Genomic DNA, 24,045 nt, shown 5'->3' with positions numbered 1-24,045 from the left:
GGGAACTAAGATCCCACATGCTTTGGAGCAACTAAGCCTGTGTGCTACAGCTACTGAACCTACATGCTCTGCAGCCTGTGCTCCACAACTAGAGAGTCTGCACCACATGCAGAGATCCCACATGCCACAGCTAAGACCCAATGCAGCCAAATAAATTAAACAAAAAAACTACAGACAATCAACTACTTCTACTACATGGTACACACCTGTACATAAGGGAAGATTTCTTTATAATGACATACCAGATTATAAAACAGACCAAATATTAATTATACCATTGACTTTTTATTGTAAAACATCTAAATTATAATTGCTCTATCAACCTCAAACGTTCTGTTATAAAGGAGATAATCAATTTTAAGTGGCTGAGAAATCACTATTTGTTATATTTTTACAAGTTAGGTACTTAGAATCATAAGACTCTTCCTCTCACATTAGAATGTAAGGTCCATAAGAGGAAATATTTTTGTCTATTTTGTTCACAGCTCTTCTCACACTTAGAGAAGTGCCTGGCACAAGGCAGGCACTCAGTAAACATGAATGAATGATATTTTGCATAAATATCATGACAAACAGGTATAAATGAAGAATGCCTGGAAGTTAATATTTTTATGGAGGGAAAAAAAACTATATATATATATATATATATATATCCCCAAATGAGTGTTGTCTATATAAGTCATGTTGGGCGAGAGATGTACATCTTATTTTCACTGCTTAAAATAATCCTGAAACTCCACTTAGGGTTATTTTAGAAACTGTATAAGAAACCCTCTTCCTTTAGCCTTATAAAATTTTGGACCCCCCCAAATATCAGTCAGCTCAAACTATTTCCTCATTCACTAGAAAAGAAACTGAGGCACAGAGATGAGCCACCATTGAAGGTCTGCAAAAACAGGAACTTTGCTTACGAGTAAGTATAAGAAAGCATAACTTATCTCAAGCCAGTGATCTGCTGAACTCCCCTGACTATACTACAGCAAAGTTTAAGATAGGTCTGTTGGAGAATTAATCTTTAAAATCTAGATAATGGATAATAAGGACCTACTGTATAACACAAAGAAATCTACTTAGTATTTTGTGACAACCTATATGGGAAAAGCATCTGATAAAAGAATGGATAGACTATAACTGAATCATTCAGCTGTACACCTGAAGCTAACAATGCTGTACATCAACTATGTTCCAATAAAAGATAAAAATTCAATTAAAAAAATTTAAAACATCATCTTGAGGCCTTCTCAAAGACTCCTTTAAATATGACTCCAATTATCTGTCACTGTATGAATGGATTAAACACCGTGATTACATTTAATGATTTAAATTTACAAATGAACTTGATGTCCATAAACCATACTTGGAATACCACATATATGGATCTATTTTAAAAGGGTCTTTGAATATTCTTCCCAGTCACTGTTTAGTTTTGCAGGAGTTTTATATTCTGATGACTACTAATTTTTATCATAAAAATGTTTTGGCTTCATATATTCTATTAATAACATCAGTTTTCCTGCTGGATATTTCAACACTTTTTCCTCCGAAATCAAGATTCTTTTTCACTAAAAGTAGTGAGAAGAAAAAGATACAACAAACTATTTGTTGGTTATCAACACTCATTTACTGTTTTATGGTGGTTTAGAAATGACTAGTTATTTCCTAGCTACTTCCTTCGTAGCAATGTCTAGCAGTGTCTCATGTATGACAGTGATCTAATAATTAATGAATAACTTTAATAAAAGGAAAATCTGATACTATTTAAAAATAAGATACTATAAATACCTGTTTTACAGTTTAATGCCAATAATTCCATGTTTAAATGTCATTTAATTTTCAACAAAATACCTGTTTTCTATAGGTCCTCTCTTACTCACCAAATCACGCATCTTTTCCAGTATTCATCGCTTTGCTGTTTATAAAAATGGGTCTGACCTTTTGGAAAAAAATCAATAAATCCTTTTGAAAATTTGATGAAATCTATGGATCCTTTCCCCCTAAAACACACACAATCACGAAAGTTTACACATCGATTGTAGGTGTGTTTAGATGTCTTGAAGCACATCCATTGACTCTTGGGGGTATGGACCCCAAATTAAGTTACATTTTATAATATATCTCTGTATATAAGTATATCCATTATGTATGACTGTATCTGAGACAAGCTCTGTGCATACAGTATTGTTAAGTTATATTACAGCATAATCTTTACTGGAGAGTCAACTTTCATGAACACATATGCTGCTTTAGATTACTGGGATCTCATTTGGCCTCCTGTGCTATTAATTTACTTTATAATAAATTACCCATACACTGGGGAATTAAATCAGATTATAACAAACTCCCTTAAGTGGCAGAGGTAAGAAGGAAGAGAAATGTAAGGAAAAAAAGAAAAGGTAGCTAATGAAAAAAACAGGTTCTCAAGAGGGGCGCCTGTGTGTCAAAGGAAAGTAAAGAAGTTGAAGACATAATTAATCTACCTTATAATTTTGTAAGACCCCAATAACCCTAAAAGTTTAAATAAACTAATTGAGGCAAGGGAAAATGTGATATCAGTGGGGAAAAAAGAAAAACCCATAAAAATAGGAACAGTGGATCTCTGTGCAGTGTACTAGGTCCATCCTTGAGCTACAGATGGAACAGAGTTGTAGGTAAGCAACTGAAAAAATATGTAAGAGATAGGGAAAAGTATCTCCAATAGAACTGAAAATACTTTCAAAGCATCTGACAATCCATCCTAGATGGATCTTTTATTTCCAAAGACAAACCACTCAAGTTGCAACTTGTAGACAAAACTTTTGTGAAGAATTTCAAAGTACACTTCACATTAAGGAATGTAGGCATCCCTCTTTTATCTCACAGAAATAAATCTTGAAAATATTCATCAAATTCTTCTTCCCTATTTAAAAGAAAAAGTATACATATTGATTAAAATCAACAGAGAAAAAAATTACTAGGTGACACATTACATGAAATTAAGGTAATTCAAACCAACATACTTGCTAATTCTTTTATATATATATATATTTCATGATTCAGCTATCAAGTAATTCTTGGCTTCTATAATAATCATAACTAGGCCCAGACTGATTAAAGTGTTGTATATGGTGGCATGTATCCCTAAACATATTTATACCTAAGATTTTACTCTGAAGTACTTTGTGTTATATCATTGCTTCTCTTTACTTTTTTGGTTGACTTCATTACTCTGTTCTAAGTTGACTTTATTACTTACTCTGTTCATTCTCATTTCAAATTAATGAAAAAACTATTTTAAGGAAAAATACAAGTCTTACTCCTAAGAATAGGGACGATCTGCTTAGGCTGCAGGTTTTATTACTCTGAGAAGAGTAAATGTGTATTTGTAGCAGTGAAGATTATATCTAAAAGAATAGAACTCTGAAAGGAGATACTAAATTATAATATATTAAAATATGAAAATTAAAGTACTAAATAAATATTAGTGCTAGGAGCCTAGAGCAGTACAATGAAAACAGCACAGGTTTTCAAGTCAGACAGTGTTTAAGTCCTAGCTCTGTCAGCTACTAGCTAGGTAAGCAAGTTATTTAACTTCTCTGGGCTCAGTTTCTTTATATAATAAAGAACATTACATTTCCTCAAAGAGCTGTTGTGAAGATTAAGTGTATGTACAGTTGCTTTTCTTCCTTCTGGGAACAGAGAATCAAGCTACACAAATTCTGCCTACCAATCTCTTTAGAAAATGTTCTTTTAGATTAGAAATTCACAGTGAGACTCCATCATTTTGTTTTAAGTGACTGTGACGGATAAAACCCTCACAACCATGTTCAAATTAAAAAAAAAAAATTACAGAATCAGATACAGTTGATTTAAGAATTACCTACAATTTGGTATTCTCCATGCCACTGTCCCTTTTCCCAAGCATGACAGCAAAATGCAGCTGAATTTTTAAAACTGTAATAAGAACTTAGACGTATGAAATTAGCTGAACCTCTGTGTGTACTCAGATGTTAGTAAATGATATCAAGTTTTTATAAGGTCACAAAGAGCTCTGGATTATGGAACCCCTCTTAGGCTTTACTTATGGATCTTTACTGCCATAAAGGTGAGTGGACTCTGAGACCTATTCTTTCATTTTCAGCTCTTCAAGGGGAAATTCTATGGTCAAAAGTTCAGTTGATAGTTTGACTAGGATAGCAATACCTTTTTAGAAATCTGATCTATAATGGCCACTCATTTTGGAATTCTTTATTTGGCAAGAAAAAAAAAGATCATAGAAAACAATCTTTTTTTTTTAAAGGCCTCTTTTTAACACACTTGAATTCTATTAACTGAGAACATATTATACAATTAGCAAGATATTTTATCATCAGCTTAAGTTAGTGAATTATGATTGATTCAATAAATCTCTTATTATGAGCTAAGAAGACTGGATTAACAAAATGGGACTAAAATTTATTGAGCACGAATTATATTGGTAGGTATTATACCGGGTGCTTTATATTCTTAATTATATTAAATTTTCACAATAAACTATGTAGTCAGTATTATTTTATCCTCTTTCAACAGATAAAGCTCAAGTGGTGAACATCCCATTATATAAGAGCTGATAATATTCCAGCCTATATTCCAACAGCTCTTCCAACCAATAACAGAGAACAATGCATGAGTTGAGTTGTCTGTCTTTGGGGGCAAAAAAACTTTGACACCTGTTTGTATCTTTGAGGAATTCTCCTGTACAAGTTTATGATAATCAGAACATCATGGATAGGCTCTAGAAGCTAGTAAACAGGACATCTATGAAAGAACCTAAGCAAAGTCTAGGGGGTCATCTGTTAAGGGGAGATGAGGAAAGAATTACTCACCAAGAGGGAGCTGCGTAAGCTGGCTGATCGTGGCCATGAACAATGGCTGGGAATAAACTCTGATCTCATGGTCCTTGGCTTTAAATCAACATTCATGATGCTAAACTTTTCATTAAGTTATCAAAAATGGCTGTGGTCATAGCTTTCTAGACCGACTGTAGAAGGTATGCAATACCACTTTCTATTAACATCAGGACTTACTGTGATTTTTCATCTGTCTCTGGTAGTGGGCCCTTCCAAAGTTCAGACTCTGAAGCACTTTCTTCCTCATCAGAGTTTCCTGTTTATTTAAAAGAGATTTTTTTAAAATGTGCATATTAAATTTAAAACACATTTTGAACTATCCACCAATAATGCAATTAACTTTGGATTTAACTGTGGTTTAGCCTCAATTTGTATGGCTCTCTGAAAATTTAATTTGCTTTTCCAGACTAATACATTCTTTTGAAAAATAATAAGCTGAGCTATACCAAAGAGCCTCAGCAAATAGACCAAGGATTTAAAGTCTCATAGGAAACTTCCCTAAGTTATAGTGAGTTAAAGTAACAATTCCAATATTAACTCTATATTATAAAGGGAAATAGAGTTATACTACCTCTTGGAATATAGTTATCTTTAACTTAGTTTCTTCTTTTTATTGATCATACAAAAGACAAGCAGGTTAAGATTTTTGTAGAGACTATATTTATATTAGGATCAAGACCTCAAGAACTGAACTAGTATACAGGACTAGCTAGTAAAATTATGGAAAAATGTCAGATTTTTAAAAAATTAATGCTGATTACATTAACTAGAAGTCCAATTCAATGAAGAAACAGTTCTCATACACTGTTAGGAGTAAATACCCTTTCCTTGAGGAAAATCTGGAAATAAAGATCACTTTAGACCCTTGACTGGCAATGATGCCTTAAGAAATTTATTAGAATAAACAAGCTCCTCAAATATATACATATATGAAGATGTTCATTGTATAACAGCAACAACAAAAGAAAACAACTTAAATCCCCACCAATTAGGGATTATGGATTTGGTTAAATAAATACTATATGGCTGTTTAAAAAAAAAAAGCCCTTAAAAAAAAACAAAACCATTAGCATATCTGCAATAGAACACTATGTATGCTATATCAAAATTTGTAAAAGTTACAGAAAGCATGCATAGTATTATACAACATGTATTAAAACATTATATCTACATACATATATATATTATATATACATAAATGATAAGTTTGTGAATAACCAAACTTAACAGTCATTATATTACATGTAGGCCTGGGATATTTTTATTCTCTCAGTTCAGTTCAGTTCAGTCGCTCAGTCATGTCCGACTCTTTGCCACCCCATGAATCACAGCACGCCAGGCCTCCCTGTCCATTACCAACTCCCAGAGTTTACTCAAACTCATGTCCACTGAGTCAGTGATGTCATTCAGCCATCTCATCCTCTGTCATCCCCTTCTCCTCCTGCCCCCAATCCCTCCCAGCATCAGGGTCTTTTCCAATGAATCAACTCTTCACATGAGGTGGCCAAAGTTTTGGAGTTTCAGCTTCAGCATCCTTCCAATGAATACCCAGGACTGATCTCCTTCAGGATGGACTGGTTGGATCTCCTTGCAGTCCAAGGGACTCTTAAGAGTCTTCTCCAACACCACAGTTCAAAAGCATCCATTCTTTGGCGCTTAGCTTTCTTCACAGTCCAACTCTCACATCCATACATGACCACTGGAAAAACCATAGCCTTGACTAGACAGACCTTTGTTGGCAAAGTAATGTCTCTGCTTTTCAATATACTATCTAGGTTGGTCATAACTTTCCTTCCAAGGAGTAAGCATCTTTTAATTTCATGGCTGCAATCACCATCTGCAGTGATTTTAGAGCCCAGAAAAATAAAGTTAGTCATTGTTTCCACTGTTTCCCCATCTATTTGCCATGAAGTGATGGGACCAGATGCCATGATCTTCATTTTCTGAATGTTGAGCTTTAAGCCAACTTTTTCACTGTCCTCTTTCATCAAGAGGCTCTTTAGTTACTCTTCACTTTCTGCCATAAGGGTGGTGTCACCTGCATATCTGAGGTTATTAATATTTCTCCCTGCAATCTTGATTCCAGCTTGTGCTTCTTCCAGCCCAGCGTTTCTCATGATGTACTCTGCATAGAAGTTAAATAAGCAGGGTGACAATATACAGCCTTGACGTACTCCTTTTCCTATTTGGAACCAGTGTGTTGTTCCATGTCCAGTTCTAACTGTTGCTTCCTGACCTTCATATAGGTTTCTCAAGAGGCACTTCCAAATTTTTTTATTATTATTTTAAACAATAATCATGTATTACCTTTAAAGACCAGTAAAAACAATAAAGATACTTGTATTTTTTAAATACAACAAAACATCTTTTCATGTGTTTGTTAGCCATCTGTATGTCTTCTTTGGAGAAATGTCTATTTAGTTCTTTGGCCCATTTTTTGATTGGGTCATTTATTTTTCTGGAGTTGAGCTGTAGGAGTTGCTTGTATATTTTTGAGATTAGTTGTTTGTCAGTTGCTTCATTTGCTATTATTTTCTCCCATTCTGAAGGCTGTCTTTTCACCTTGCTAATAGTTTCCTTTGATGTGCAGAAGCTTTTAAGGTTAATTAGGTCCCATTTGTTTATTTTTGCTTTTATTTCCAATATTCTGGGAGGTGGGTCATAGAGGATCCTGCTGTGATGTATGTCAGAGAGTGTTTTGCCTATGTTCTCCTCTAGGAGTTTTATAGTTTCTGGTCTTACATTTAGATCTTTAATCCATTTTGAGTTTATTTTTGTGTATGGTGTTAGAAAGTGTTCTAGTTTCATTCTTTTACAAGTGGTTGACCAGATTTCCCAGCACCACTTGTTAAAGAGATTGTCTTTAATCCATTGTATATTTTTGCCTCCTTTGTCAAAGATAAGGTGTCCATACGTGCGTGGATTTATCTCTGGGCTTTCTATTTTGTTCCATTGATCTATATTTCTGTCTTTGTGCCAGTACCATACTGTCTTGATAACTGTGGCTTTGTAGTAAAGCCTGAAGTCAGGTAGGTTCAACATCACTCATTATCAGAGAAATGCAAATCAAAACCACTATGAGGTACCATTTCACACCAGTCAGAATGGCTGTGATCCAAAAGTCTACAAATAATAAATGCTGGAGAGGGTGTGGAGAAAAGGGAACCCTCTTACACTGTTGGTGGGAATGCAAACTAGTACAGCCACTATGGAGAACAGTGTGGAGATTCCTTAAAAAACTGGAAATAGAACTGCCTTAGGATCCAGCAATCCCACTGCTGGGCATACACACTGAGGAAACCAGAAGGGAAAGAGACACGTGTACCCCAATGTTCATCGCAGCACTGTTTATAATAGCCAGGACGTGGAAGCAACCTAGATGTCCATCAGCAGATGAATGGATAAGAAAGCTATGGTACATATACACAATGGAGTATTACTCAGCCATTAAAAAGAATACATTTGAATCAGTTCTAATGAGGTGGATGAAACTGGAGCCTATTATACAGAGTGAAGTAAGCCAGAAGGAAAAACACCAATACAGTATACTAATGCATATATATGGAATTTAGAAAGATGGTAACAATAACCCGGTGTATGAGACAGCAAAAGAGACACTGATGTATAGAACAGTCTTATGGACTCGGTGGGAGAGGGAGAGGGTGGGAAGATTTGGGAAAATGGCATTGAAACATGTAAAATATCATGTAAGAAACGAGTTGCCAGTCCAGGTTCGATGCACAATACTGGATGCTTGGGGCTAGTGCACTGGGATGACCCAGAGGGAGGGTATGGGGAGGGAGGAGGGAGGAGGGTTCAGGATGGGGAACACATGTATACCTGTGGTGGATTCATTTTGATATTTGGCAAAACTAATACAATTATGTAAAGTTTAAAAATAAAATTAAAAAAAAAAAAAAGAACTTTTAGGTTAAAAATTATGTTGACATTGAATATATTATTATATAGTAATTACAACTTATTGTAATATAACAACACCTATCTGGTCATTTCAATAATAAATTATGCATATAAAAAAAATAAATACAACAAAACAGATGTTTCGAATGAATCACCCTATATTAATCAACTAAAAATTATCAAATACTGCAACACATATCATAAGACAATAAAATTATATGCCACAAAATAATTATGCTAGTAAATAATTCCTCTCCAATAATGACCATTAGTCTGGAAAAGAACTGACACCAATTTGTCTTGTTGATATAGAACGTCCCTTAGTTAAACTCAACACAAAAATAAAGCAGCATTGATTTGCCATGGCGATTCTAGCCTTTTATCTGTTGGACTTTGATCCTTGAATCAACATGTGTATCCGAACTTTGGTCCTAACTGATTCTAGCATAAATTCTAACAAAAACAGAAAAAAAAAAAAGGTAGGGGGAGGGGTTGTACTTCTAATGATCTACACACAAAGATGATAAAATTATAAAGCTTTGGGAGTAAGCTTTGTCATTTCCTACTCCAGGGGATCTCCCCAACCCAGGGACTGAACCCTAGTCTCTTGCTTCTCCTGCACTGGCAGGAGGATTCTTTACCACTAGTGCAATCGGAGAAGGCAATGGCACCCTACTCCAGTACTCTTGCCTGGAAAATCCCATGGATGGAGGAGCCTGGTGGGCTGCAGTCCATGGGGTCGCTAGAGTCGGACATGACTGAGCGACTTCACTTTCACTTTTCACTTTCATGCATTGGAGAAGGAAATGGCAACCCACTCCAGTATTGTTGCCTGGAGAATCCCAGGGACGGGGGAGCCCGGTGGGCTGCAGTTTATGGGGTCACACAGAGTCGGACACAACTGAAGCGACTTAGCAGCAGTGCAATCTAGTAATCAGATATTATCGATTCGTATGTCTCCTGCATTAATAGACAGGTTCTTTAACACTAGCACCACCAACTCAATGACAGCCAGCACTGGAACTGCCAATGTCCCAAAACAATATTCAAAAAAGACAAAAGTCTCCTGCTCTTTATTTTTATGAAAATTCACTAACTGAACTAACAAAAAAGATCTTCACAACCCAGATAATCACGATGGTGTGATCACTCACCTAGAGCCAGACATCCTGGAATGTGAAGTCAAGTGGGCCTTAGAAAGCATCACTATGAACAAAGCTAGTGGAGGTGATGGAATTCCAGTTGAGCTATTTCAAATCCTGAAAGATGATGCTGTGAAAGTGCTGAACTCAATATGCCAGCAAATTTGGAAAACTCAGCAGTGGCCACAGGACTGGAAAAGGTCAGTTTTCATTCCAATCCCAAAGAAAGGCAATGCCAAAGAATGCTCAAACTATCGCACAACTGCACTCATCTCACACGCTAGTAAAGTAATGTTCAAAATTCTCCAAGCCAGGCTTCAGCAATACATGAACTGTGAACTTTCAGATGTTCAAGCTGGTTTTAGAAAAGGCAGAGGAACCAGAGATCAAATTGCCAACATTCGCTGGATCATGGAAAAAGCAAGAGCATTCCAGAAAAACATCTATTTCTGCTTTACTGACTATGCCAAAGCCTTTGACTGTGTGGATCACAAGAAACTGTGGAAAATTCTGAAAGAGATGGGAATACCAGACCACCTGACCTGCCTCTTGAGAAACCTGTATGCAGGTCAGGAAGCAACAGTTAGAACTGGACATGGAACAACAGACTGGTTCCAAATAGGAAAAGGAGTACGTCAAAGCTGTATACTGTCACCCTGGTTATTTAACTTCTATGCAGAGTACATCATGAGAAACGCTGGGCTGGAAGAAGCACAAGCTGGAATCAAGATTGCTGGGAGAAATATCAATAACCTCAGATATGCAGGTGACACCACTCTTATGGCAAAAAGTGAAGAAGAACTAAAGAGCCTCTTGATGAAAGTGAAAGAGGACAGTGAAAAAGTGGGCTTAAAGCTCAACATTCAGAAAACTAAGATCATGGCATCTGGTCCCATCACTTCATGGCAAATAGATGGGGAAACAGTGGAAACAATGACTAACTTTATTTTTCTGGGCTCTAAAATCACTGCAGATGGTGATTGCAGCCATGAAAATAAAAGACACTTACTCCTTGGAAGGAAAGTTATGACCAGCCTAGACAGCATATTAAAAAGCAGAGACATTACTTTGCCAACAAAGGTCTCTCTAGTCAAGGCTATGGTTTTTCTAGTGGTCATGTATGGATGTGAGAGTTGGACTATAAAGAAAGCTGAGCGCCAAAGAATTGATGCTTTTGAACTGTGGTATTGGAGAAGACTCTTGGACTGCAAGGAGATGCAACCAGTCCATCCTAAAGGAGATCAGTCCTGGGTGTTCAATGGAAGGCCTGATGCTGAAGCTGAAACTCCAATACTTTGGCCACCTGATGTGAAGAGCTGACTCATTTGAAAAGACCCTCATGCTAGGAAAGATTGAGGGCAGGAGGAGAAGGGGATGACAAGAGGATGAGATGGTTGGATGGCATCACTGACTCAATGGACATGGGTTTGGGTGGACTCCAGGAGTTGGTGATGGATGGTGAGGCCTGGCTTGCTGCGGTTCATGGGGCAGTTGGACACGACTGAGCGAGTGAACTGAAACTGAGCTAACAAAAGCACAGAAAAACTAATTAGGCCTAATAAAGTTATCATCATGGTGTTATCCTGTTAATGATGTCAGAGAACAAACCTACCAGGCTTTTGAAAGTGGACAGCTAATTTCAAAAGGCCTTACCACCAGCTGTTCTCTTGTTCCCGCTCAAGAGTACTTATCATATTCAAGCTTTCCTACACCAGCTTTCTGCTATCAGACAATCCAGTTTTACTAAAAAAAATACAATTGGTTTAGAATAACATTATAAAATAACTCTCTTTGATAGAGGACATGCTGAAAAGTGACCAAATATCCTTATAGAATAAAATTCTACAAGACTGAAGGTCCCTTTTAACCCTATGAGGGCTGCCCAGGTGGTGCTAATGGTAAAGAAACTGCCTGCCAATGCAGGAGAAGCAAGAGACTCGGGTTTGATCCCTGGGTCAGGAAGATACCCTGGAGTAGGAAATGGCAACCCACTCCAGTGTTTCTGCCTGGACAATTCCATGGACAGAGGAACCTTGAGGGCTACAGCCCATGGGGTTGCAAAGAGTTGGACAGGATTGAGCACATGTGCATGTACACACACATATACACACACGAATCTAAAATACCTAGTTCCCTGAGGGTGACAGAAACTACAAATCACTTCTTTGATAACTGCTACAACCTGCCAGAGGTGGGAATGGTGTTGACAAGGAAATAACAATTAGAAGACTGGGCAACATAAAATAGATGCTTGCATTTGCGTCAGCATCAAATCTCCGCAGTAATTATTGGCAAGTGGCGATCACAATTTAAGTCACTGATTCTGTGTTGGAAGGGGAGCTTGGAGGTCCACCTCTTAACCAATGAATGAACATCTTAGTGTAATAACTCCAGTAACAAGTGGCTGTTTAATCTACACTTAAACACCTCACTGCTTCCTGAAGCAGCCCATTCCTCCATTCCATTCTTCAGATAGTTCTAATTGACAAGTTTTGCCTTAAATTAAGGCAAAAATCTGTCCATGGGCTATTTTTATCCACAGACTCTAGTTCTGCCAAGCAGCCACCAAAAATAAGTCTCCTACATAGTAGCAGTCCTGCAAATATCTACAGTTTCTATGTCTACCTCCTTACCCCTTCCTCTTCACTTTGTTCTAAGCTAAACATCTAAGGCTCCTTCAGCCTTCTTCCTATGAAAACATCTCAAGTTCTGGCAATGCTGGTTGTTCTATTCTTGACCTGCTTTAAGTTTTCAATGTTCCTTTTAGAATGTAATGCAAACTGCATATAATTTTCCCTACATGCTCTGAATAATAAAAGCAGGTCTAACATCTTGGTTTTTCTGGATATTATATACCTAAATAACTCAGCTTACTGAAGAAGTGGCAAGTCTCTAACTATGAAAACAACGGACAGGTCAGACTTTTCACAGACTTTTGATCTGACCTACTGCAGAAAACAAACACAAAATCTAATGTCCAGTATTTTCTTTTTATCTGATATAACAATAATAGCTACAAGTTATCAAGGACTTACTTTATAATAGAACATGCTTTACATGTCTATTATTTAACTTGACTCTGATAATAATCCAGTGACATCAAACCTCTTTACACCCATTTTACAGATAGAACTGAGACACATATCAGATCATTTGATGTGAATTTGTATAATATACGTGTCAAAACTGGGGTATAAAGAGTGGGCATACTTCATTGATGAAAGTTACTGATGATATAGGTAAAAGGACATACACTCTTATAAACCTTTGTTTAATCATAGCTCTGCCATTAACCAGCTATCTGACTTTAGGCAATTTAAGTAAATTCTCTGGGTCTTGCTTTTATCTACAAAATGGGATATTATGTGTCCATTACTAAAATTAAATTGGTACACAACTAAACCACTTGCGATTAAGACAATTAACAAAAGCAAGTTAAAATTCTTTTTCCCCATAGAAACTAGGCTTTTCTTTTTAGACTTGGTTTTAACAATCAATATGTTACGTGGGGGTAAAGGGTAACTGAATATCACCCAAATGGAAATGAAATATAGAAACAGCAAAATCTGAGTTCTAAAATTGCCGAGACCGCCTAAGACAGGTCACTGATGACCTGAGAAGATATCTGGGTGTGACAAACCCTAACAAGGTACCTGTCTCCTACTTGAAATGGTACTACTTCAAGAACCAAGATAAGGCAGGTGTTGTTCAGACTGACTACAGTATTCTCCCCTCCCTACCACTAGAAGTCTGACCTAGCTGAGGAGAGTTGACAGACTTAAGGCTCTCTCTGGGAAACGAGGGAGGATTCAGAGAGCTGGGGGAGGTAGGGGGAGGACAGTGGGAGGGAGAAGGAATGAAGACAAAATGAAAGAATGAATATAAATGGCAAGTAAAGACCCTTCCCCCAAAGATTACTTTAATGAAAAACTGGAATTGGAAAAGGACAATCTTTTTTTCTACATTAAATTGGACTTCACACCTCTAACTGCAATGTATAGTTGGAAATAGTCAAAAACTATAAATTTTCCCATTTTAACTTGTTATGCTTTCTAAAAATATATATACTTACTACCCCATCCTCAGATAGCTTAACATGCCTGGCTATGTTCTATACACTGTCAGGAAACTTAACCTAATTTTGAAGAAGAAGCTGCGGATAGATTAGGATTGACATGAGAAGAAAGGAAGTATCATTGCTTTATGACACTTCAAAAATGTTGAAAACAAAATGGTGTGAGTAAAGTAATTTATAAAGAATATGTTATATTCCTAAACTAGAGCAATGCCTCCACTGATATCTCCCTCTTCAGTAAGCTTTTAAACAATGAATATCTTAAAAATTTTATTTTAAAACAATTTCTGATTACTGAACACTTAAAAATTCCTCTTAAGAATTATATACTAAAATGCTAATACTTAATTTGAAAGGTGGGATTTACAGTAGTTACTTCCTGAGTTTGCCACATAGACGTATTCCTTGAAAATCAGGAAAAAAAATTTAAGTTTAAAACTTTACAAGCCGAGAATTTCTATACGTCTGCTGCTGCTACTAAGTTACTCTGTGTGACCCCGTAGATGGCAGCCCACCAGGCTCCCCCGTCTCTATACATCGAGACACTATCAAATAAATTAGATATTCTATTGAAGTACATTTTACTTTTAGACCCTAAGCCTATTTACTGTAAGGTCTTAAAGAAAAATTCGAGATTGTATTACTGTTGAGATGCAAGATTATTGTTCGTTATATACAAATGGATGCCCCCTTTTATGAACCCACAGGAGATTCTGCTCTCAAAACTGCCTGGAAAAAGCTGAACGCCCTGTGAGTTCTCTTTAATATTGTATGGGTACAATTAATCATTCTACTATCCCTTCTTTGGTTTGGTTCTTAGGAAGAACAGTGACAAATTTGTGATCTACCTTTGCAATTATGCAAGACTTTTTGGTAAACATTTCTCTGTATTAAATTTACCTCTAGCTTTACTTTCCTACGCTACCTTATTTTTCCATTATTTTGACTTCACCTTTAAAAAAAATCTTATTTTATTGTAAACCACTGTGAATACTTTTTGGAATGCTGCAGGGAAAAAAACAATAATAAGATTTGTAGTAAATATTCAATGAAATCCAATCTGGTGAAAACTGTAGGATTTATTTAAAAAATTGACCAGTAACAACCAGTTGCTAACATTCTGCTTTCTATGCATAAAACAGAGATATTTAATTTGATTAATCAAAATCACCAAATGACAGATCACTCATTCTTGTGCAATATAAGCAACATTTCTTAAATGTGAATCCATCTCCCCAAATTCTTTTTCTGTCCCAATCGTATCCCTTTGGTTCTCTTCCTTCACACTCAATAATGTGAAATCAAAATGTGTATCCACTCTACTTACTGAAAAAAAAATTGTGCTCTTCTATACTTGAAATCAGAAACTTTTAAATGATTTAATCTGGGGAAGAAATACACTTTTGGTTTTTTTCCTATGACTTTTCTCACATAGTAGAAAAAAAATTACAGGAAAAGTCACAGTTTGTGGGAAACACAAATTGCAAATAACTTGAATCTATATATTTTTATTAAATAAAAACTTGATACTTACTGTTGACAGAATTTTCTGATTTCACTGAGGATGAATGCGCTGGGAAAAACAAAAAATGAATGTGATTAAAACAAAAAAACCAGCACTGTTTGGTCAAGAATCACTTTGCAGTGGTGTAACAGCCATAGCTATAACCAGAATTCTTCCGAGTAGTCGTGTACTTTCTAGTCAACTTTATAGTCTAGTAAACCTTACTTTATAGTCGTGCAGGAAAGCACTTCACTGTCTTTTAATCTTCCCTGTTCCTCTGACTTATCTCCCTAATTAAAATGTTAGGTCCTTTTTTGCTGCTGCGTCGCTTCAGTCGTGTTCGACTCTGTGCGACCCCATGGACTGCAGCCTACCAGGCTTCTCCGTCCATGGGATTCTCCAGGCAAGAACACTGGAGTGGGTTGCCATTTCCTTCTCTAATGCATGAAAGTGGAAAGTGAAAGTGAAGTCGCTCAGTCGTGTCTGACTCTTAGTGACCCCATGGACTGCAGCCTACGAGGCTCCTCCATCCATGGGATTTTCTGGGCAACAGTACTGGAGTGGGGTGCCATCGCCTTCTCCTAGGTCCTTTTAGGCAGGGGTATTTTAAGCTCTTGTACAGGCTGGAATACCTAGCATAAAACTTAAAAAAATAATAAACACCTATAAAAAATGTCTCATATTGCTGGGGGGGCAAGCTCATAGATTACCTACAATATAACCAATATTTCATCTACAGATTTTCAACATCCAAGAGCAGTTTACAAATAAAGAGTTTTTCTTAATACTTTTTTGAAGATCATATGCAGGTAAGAATTCACAGTAATTGAAAATCACACAAAAAACTATGTCATAAAACAACATTTGAGTTCCACAATGGTTACCAGTGAGAGAAACAGAAAAGTACTGAAAATGTATTAATTTAAAAAAAAAATATCATTATATATACAGTGTCCTGCTGGAAGACCTCAGGGGAAATATTTCTGAAGGCTGCTAAGTCAAAAAAGAACATAACAGATGGAGAGTAACAATTCCTCCAACCTCTCTGGATGAAAGTCAAAGCTGTTCAGTTGTGTTTGATTCTTTGCAATCCCATGGCCTATACAGTCCATGGAATTCTACAGGCCAGAATATTGGAGGGGGTAGTCTTTCCCTTCTCCAGGGGATCTTCCCATCCCAGGGATCGAACCCAGGTCTCCTGCATTGAGGGTGGATTATTTATCAGCTGAGCCACAAGGGAAGCCCAAGAATACTGGAGTGGGTAGCCTATCCCTTCTCCAGCAGATCTTCCTGACCGAGGAATTGAACTGGGGTCTCCTGTATTGCAAGTGGATTCTTTATCAACTGAGCTTTCAGGGAAGCCCACCTCTCTGGGTAGATCTCATAATTAGTCTAAGTTGTCACACGAATGATCCCTTAAGGCCAGACAAGAGGGTGTGAGAGACACAGGATAAAGATTCCAAAGAAAGTCAAGGCCTGGACTGCCTCAAGTGCTTTATGTTATTGTGTCTTTACTCCCACTTATTTCCCAGTCATCAGAAAACAAATAAAAACATGGTTAGCCTTCCTGTAGCAAAAGAAACATCCTCTTCTCTGTCATTTTCTCTGTCATGTAAGGAACATGATACTTGCTTATAGAACATAAGTGTCTATTATCTTAAAAAAAGCACACAGTTGGAACTAGAAGAAGTTGTAGGTTTGGACTAAATGTTAAGAAAACCTGCTAACAATTACAACTATCTGAAATGTACAGGAATATTTTGGATAATGGGTTCTTTTTCCCTGGAGGTGTTGAAGCTAAAGCAGAACAAGTACATGATAAAGAGCAGAGCATCTCAGACTTTATTGTGCATATGAGTCATCCTGGAAACTTGAAGTCAACTGTAATTCAGGAGATCTGCAAGGGCTGAGGTTATGCATTTCTAACAAGCTCCCAAATGATGACAATGCAGAGGACCATATTTTGAAAGGCAAAACCATAGAATATCTTTTCAATCATGATTTCCAGGGTTGATTTCTGATGTTCCCTGCAACACAGAAATTGGCTGACTTCACTGACTCACTCAAGCACTGTGCTTAGGAACTGGGGATAAAGAATTAAATAAGTCACATAATCCTTTCCTTAACAGAAAATAAATTATTCCAAGAGTGGTATGTATTTCTAAAGGAGAATGCAGGGTGCTATCAGTATGTGCTAACAGGGAACTAGCCTTGCCTGGAAAAGTAGAGTGAAAGGAATCAGACAAGACCTACTCAAGGAACTGATCTTTGGGGCATGGTGGAGGTGGAGGAATAAGATCTTGAACTTTCTGCCAAGACAGTTTACCTAAATATCCCTTTGTGTTCATACCTGCCAAAGGAGACTGGTCCTCAAAGTCCAGTTATTGATCTTTCTTACATTTTCTCTATCTGTTGGTTCAGCTATCAAGCCATCCCATTATCTACCCATTTACCTATTTAACATTCTATATGATGGTAACCCGAGTTATGGGAGTTGACGGGATCACACAGGGAGAACAGAGAGAAAAAAGGTCTGTAAGAGCCCTGAATAATTCCAACACCTAAGGGTAAGACTGAGGAGAAACTATAGTCTAAAACATCTGGGGAGAGACCAAAAAGACAGGAAGAAAAGTCAAGAAAGTAGATTCTTTCGAGGAATGTTAGCAGTCCAAAGGCAGCTGAGATATTAAGCATTTATTAATTACTATTCAAGTTTGGGACAAATTAAGGTGGCCTGGCAAGAAAGTATCACATCAAATAGACCTAGTTACAGGTGATCAATCACAAATATCAAAAAATTAAAGAGGTTTATATGGTCCTCCTAAAGTTTGATAAAATGCTGTCATTTTCTGCTTTATACCAAAGCTGAAAAAGAAAGAACTATATCCTATACTCTCTATCAAAGATGCTCCAAATAAAGAATAAATAAGAAAGATGTCTCAATTCCACTTTGCTTGGGTTTTCTGTCTCTGAAGTTGCCCTGAAATAATCTTCAAAATGTTTCGTTTTCTTATTCTTTATTATTTATACCTAACATGTGCTAGTGGGGTGCTGGGGACAGAGCAATGAACACAGCAGACAGAATTCCTGTTCTCTTGTGCTTTTATGTAATTGTCATATGTGTAATGAGGGAAAAGTTCTAGGGTTGTGACAGCATTATAAATGGGAGTCCTAATTTAGATTCGTGGTTAGAGAAGGATCCCTGAAGAAGTGACATTTAAGCTTAGAACTCAAGGATGAGTTAGGATGGGCCTGGAGGTTTTACAGAGAGAGGAAGCAGCATCTATGCAGTCCTTAAATGTATAGAAGTTCGGCATTTTCTAGAAATTGAAAGGCTATGTGGGTGGAGTGTGAAAGTAACATGAAGAGTAGTGAGAAACAAGCCTTGTACGCTGGATCATTTAGACCCTTTGGGCTTTGTCCAGACGTTGGTTATATCTTAAGAACAACAGGAAATCACTGCTAGATAGAGAATGAATTAAGGAAAGGGAAGTGGGATGACAAGACAGTGATGGAAACAGTAAGGATAATATAGTAGTAGCCTAGATAAGAAAACATGGTTAGTTTGAACGAGAGTAGAGAAAACTTCAGAAATATATAAACTGGGGTAAAACTGATGGGATTTACATAAACATGGAAAGAGGAGTCTGGCAGGCTAGAGCCCATGGGCTCACAAACAGTTGGACACAACTGAGCAACTGACACACACAAGGATAATTTTCAGACTTCTGGTATTAGCTTTTAGGTTGACAGACATATCAGCTACTGAAATACAGGACACTAAAGGAAAAACATCTTTTAAAGAAGGTCACATGAATATATAACTTGAGGGATGCAACCTCATCCTTAATCACGAGCATCCAGCTACGTAATTACCTGTTTTGGAGGTACTGAATAAACTTTACATTGTAGGGATTAATTCTTTAATTTGGAATATTCAGTGACTAACATGATGTCTTATTATGACATAAACATATTATATAACAGTCAACGTTACAAAATCCTCAAATAGAATACATTAAATATTTTACTGGCACATGAGGATAAATTAAAAACTTTTAAATCTCAAATGAGATTTTCACACTTATTAATTAAAATTTATTTTGAAGTTTAGAACATGATTTATAGACATAAAAGACATTCTGTTTCAATACCATTTCTCAATAAACAGTAGAATACCAGTATTTTTCTTCTCATCATCTATCAATTTTACCAAGTCTAAAACTTGGCAATACTGTATGTTTGAATGTATCATGACATGTTGGAAGGAAAAGATGTACATAAGATTATAGCATGTCTAATGATCTTCATAGCTGGAGCAAGGGAGCCCTCTCCTGTTCAAGTATTATGTTAACACTGGCTAGAATCTAATTCAATCTACCATTACCTACCTAATTTAACCCAATTCACTCTAAGTTACAGTTAATTTGACTCTATTACGGACTGAAAAAACAACCCACAGCAACCTTCATAATAACTATGGACCAAGTACTATGCAAACGGCTTACATACATTATCTGAGCTAAGGTACAATTATCACGACCACTGTCTAAACTAAGGCACAGTAAGGACTGCTGAGGAACAAGTAAGCAGTTGACCTGGATTTGAATTTAACAATTACTTACTAACTGTATGTACACAATACCATGTTAGGCTGAGGACACATACATATCAATCTCTATCATTTCAAGAAGCCCATTAGCTAGGGAGAAAAATCAAACAGACCATGATAAGAAATCACAATGCTAAAATTTAATACTGACTTATAGATTATGTACTGATTTACAGTGTTCAAAATGCCTTTCACGTTTATTTGATTCTTCACCATAAGCACCAGCAGTACAGAAACCAGGTAGTCACATCATCACTATGTAGGTATATGGGGAAAGTAAAACTCAAGAAATTCAGTAACTTGCTTAATGTAACATGTCTATAACTAACAAATCCAGAAATCAGAGTGCTGTTACAATATTATACCATTTGCAAAAATGAATCAAAACTGACCTTGTTCTTGAAACTTCTATAAGTTACTATAAATTTGTCTCTAAATTCTCCAACCAGTTTCCTTTCAAATACCATAAAACAGAATTGTAAATGCATTCACGAATTAAATTCTTAATCTGAGACATATGGCAGATTATCCTTTATGTTCAGAAATATGAGTAAATATTATATTTTAATTCCCATTTACCTTTATCCTTTGTCTTAGAGGTCTCTTCTACAGAAGATAATCTGGATTTTTTATGTGTTGACTCTTCAGAATCTTTTTCGGCTTTATCTTTTCTTTTTTTTGACTTGATTTCTTTTCTCCTTTATGTTGAACAATATAAAATTAAAAACAACTTTTTCAACTAAGCTTTACAAAAAATAAAAATCAACGGGCAAAAAAAGTTAAATTAGTTGAAGTATTCATTTAAAATGTAATTTTCATAATAAGGAATGCTTAAATGAGTCTGTAAATATTGTAGGTTAGTATATTACTTTAGCCACTTCTATAAGATTACAAAGTCCGAGACAAAAGTAAGGTAATGAGCACTCGGAGACAAAATTATTTTTCCTAAGTTCTATATAAAACCTTAGTGAATGTAATCATAGTTTTACTCATTTCCTTTTTAGATTCTATCATTTTGTTGTTGTTCAGTCACCCAGTCGTGTCTGACTCTGTGACCCTATCATTTAGCCATTCTAAAAAATTACAAAAACAAATCTCATTTCCCTCCACATAATTCATTATCTATCTACACTTTGAAAAAACACATAGAACAAAAGAAGCCACTGTACAGTTCTAAACCAGTAAATAGAAAATTATTCTCTTAATAATAAAGGAGAATAAAATAGAGGTATAATGGAATGAGAATGAAGGGCTTATTGTTAACTCACACGTCTACTTTAGACCACTTATCTTTTCACTGCTATGGCTTTACCTTTTTTGTTGTTCACTAAGTCGTGTCCCACTCTTTTGTGACTCCATGGGCTGTAGCCTGCCAGGCTCCTTGGTCCATGAGATTTCCCAGGCAAGAATACTGGAGTGGGTTGCCACTTCCCTCTCCAGAGGATCTTCCAGACCCAGGGATCAACCCCGTGTCTCCTGCACTGGCAGGTGGGTTCTTTACCACTGAACCACCTTGGAAACCCCTTATTTTAGGCCAGGTTTATAAGGCTGTCAGTACCATAGCTGGCAAGTGATTGATGTTAATTGCAGAGGATAAGGCAGTTGGATGGCATCACCGACTCAATGGATGTGAGTCTGAGCAAACACTGGGAGATGGTGAATGACAGGGAAGCCTGGTGTGCTGCAGTCCACGGGGTCACAAAGAATCAGACATGACTGAGCGACTGAACGACAAAGAAAAGAAACATGAAATAGGAAAAGGTGATAATGCTGAAACAGACTGGGAAAGAGGATGAAGAGACAACAGAGAGGATTACTTTCAAGAAACTTGTTTATTAAAACTTTCAAATTAAGATACTTATACCAAATACTACAATACTGTTTAAGACAGTAATAACTTTTTGTCTACGAATAATTCAATTTTGAAATGAAGTTTGAAACTCAAGGTCAAAAGAACATCTTTGGTATCTTTCAGAATCATTGATGGAGAAGAGAAATCATGTAATCTGAAAAACATTGCTAATTTTAAGAATTAAAAAAATTTTACTTATTTTTAATAGCTAAATACTAGATAAGGGTCATTCACAACACAGCTGATTATAAATATATATACATTTTATAAAGTTGCAGAATCTTATGTTAAGACTTTCAAGCATTATTCAGAACATGAAACCCAACCGCCACAATCATGCCAGGTCATACAGATTTTGCTTGAGCATCTTCAATGCCTGGGATTTCATTAGGCTCTGTTTACCATATGCCAGACACCGTGTCAAGCATTTTATACGCATTTTCATTTAATTCCCACAATAAGCTTAGTATCCTCTTTTTAGAGATAATAAAATTGAGTCTTATAAAGTTAAGCAGTTTTCCCAAGGATATGACTAGTGAGTGGAGCAGCTGAGAGGAATATACAGGGGTCTGATTTCAAAGCCCATGGTCTACATACGCTCCTCCCCTACTCAATATGGCAGACAGTCTAGATCCTTCAGTAGGAGCCTGACTTTAAACACTGAAATGAATATCGAGGTATAATCCTTTGTAAGAATGATAAACTCTGTTCAAATGAGAAGTAGGAATCACATTATGAAGACCTGATTTACAATATAGTTTCTAAGAATATTTCAGTATGTGAACACTGATTTCAAAACAAAAGGTCTAGCATCTGCCTGCTACTCTGCATAGGCCTTCACATTTAACACTGCTTGGCTAGAGCTAGGCAAGATGAACATTCAGTTCCCTGGTTTATGTGGTCATATGGCGATGCTGGATTGTGCATACGCTCCACTAATGAAACCATCAACCACTCAAGTTTACTTTAGACAGCTAGTGCAGGTAATGACGACATCCAAGACTACTAAAATCAACAACCACATTTTAAAAAGATCATATTACCTGTGATGAAAATTTAATTTAAAGGAACATTCTTGGCATAATCCTAAAAAAAAGGAAAAAAAAGTAACACCACTGAACAGCTAAATTTTTTATCACTGCACTGCTACTTTACTTTTAATATCATAAACTGTCATGTTTCTTTACATTCTTTCATTGTAACAGGGGAAAAAAATAATCTGAAGAAAAAATCTGATTCTCTTCCACCCCAAAATAAATAAACATATATATATATATATATATATATATATATATAAAATAAAAACTGTATTAGAATGCTTGAGAAATTGAAAATATTCTGCCACTGCTTTAGAAAACTATGCTGTCAATTTATTCTAAAAGCAAACTGTTTCATTCATAGGCAGCATTAATGTGTATCTCAAATCAAAGACATCCAGTATTGGAGAAGGAAATGGCAACCCACTCCAGTGTTCTTGCCTGGAGAATCCCAGGGACGGGGGAGCCTGGTGGGCTGCCGTCTCTGGGGGTCGCACGAGTTGGACACGACTGAAGTGACTTAGCAGCAGCAGCAATAGTAGTGTGGGTATAGTCACCTCCTCTGAAGTACTCTAAGAGTTTTTCAAATGGAAAAGAGATTTTGAAAAAGTTCCAAATTGTTTCTTTTTTACTTTAATCTCAGTTCACACTAGGTGACTCTTCCTCATAAGCACTTACAGGAGGAACTCGGAAACCAGTCTTCACTGGAGTGCACTAAGTTGCATATGAAATTAAAAGATGCTTCCTCCTTGGAAGGAAAGTTATGACCAACCTAGACAGCATATATAAAAAGCAGAGACACAGGTCCATCTAGTCAAGGCTATGGTTTTTCCAGTAGTCATGTATGGATGTGAGAGTTGGACTATAAAGAAAGCTGAGAGCCAAAGAATTGATGCTTTTGAATTGTGGTATTGGAGAAGACTCTTGAGAGTCCCTTGGACTGCAAGGAGATCCAACCAGTCCATCCTAAAGGAAATCAGTCTTGAACATTCACTGGAAGGACTGATGTTGAAGCTGAACTCCAACACTTTGGCCAC

At 36.5% G+C, this 24,045-nt stretch overlaps 1 protein-coding gene across 3 annotated transcripts in view; it reads right to left on the bottom strand.

The window, feature by feature from the left end:
• Positions 1-265: 265 nt before the first annotated feature.
• The window catches only part of LOC113884606 (protein FRA10AC1), an 80,090-nt gene continuing 56,310 nt past the window's right edge, over positions 266-24,045 (bottom strand). For all 3 annotated transcript variants that reach the window (XM_027529275.1, XM_027529274.1, XM_027529276.1), the window contains 5 exons: positions 23,015-23,057; positions 20,699-20,817; positions 15,538-15,576; positions 5,043-5,121; positions 266-2,896 (listed from right to left, as the gene is read on the bottom strand). In XM_027529275.1, the coding sequence (XP_027385076.1) occupies positions 2,854-2,896; positions 5,043-5,121; positions 15,538-15,576; positions 20,699-20,817; positions 23,015-23,057 (323 nt within the window). In that variant the 3' untranslated portion in view covers positions 266-2,853. The remainder of the gene's footprint in view (positions 2,897-5,042; positions 5,122-15,537; positions 15,577-20,698; positions 20,818-23,014; positions 23,058-24,045) is intronic.

The sequence above is a fragment of the Bos indicus x Bos taurus genome, chromosome 26 (assembly GCF_003369695.1).
Source record: "Bos indicus x Bos taurus breed Angus x Brahman F1 hybrid chromosome 26, Bos_hybrid_MaternalHap_v2.0, whole genome shotgun sequence".
In the NCBI taxonomy this organism is placed as follows: Eukaryota; Metazoa; Chordata; class Mammalia; order Artiodactyla; family Bovidae; genus Bos; species Bos indicus x Bos taurus.
This window is presented reverse-complemented; position numbering and strand designations above follow the sequence as displayed.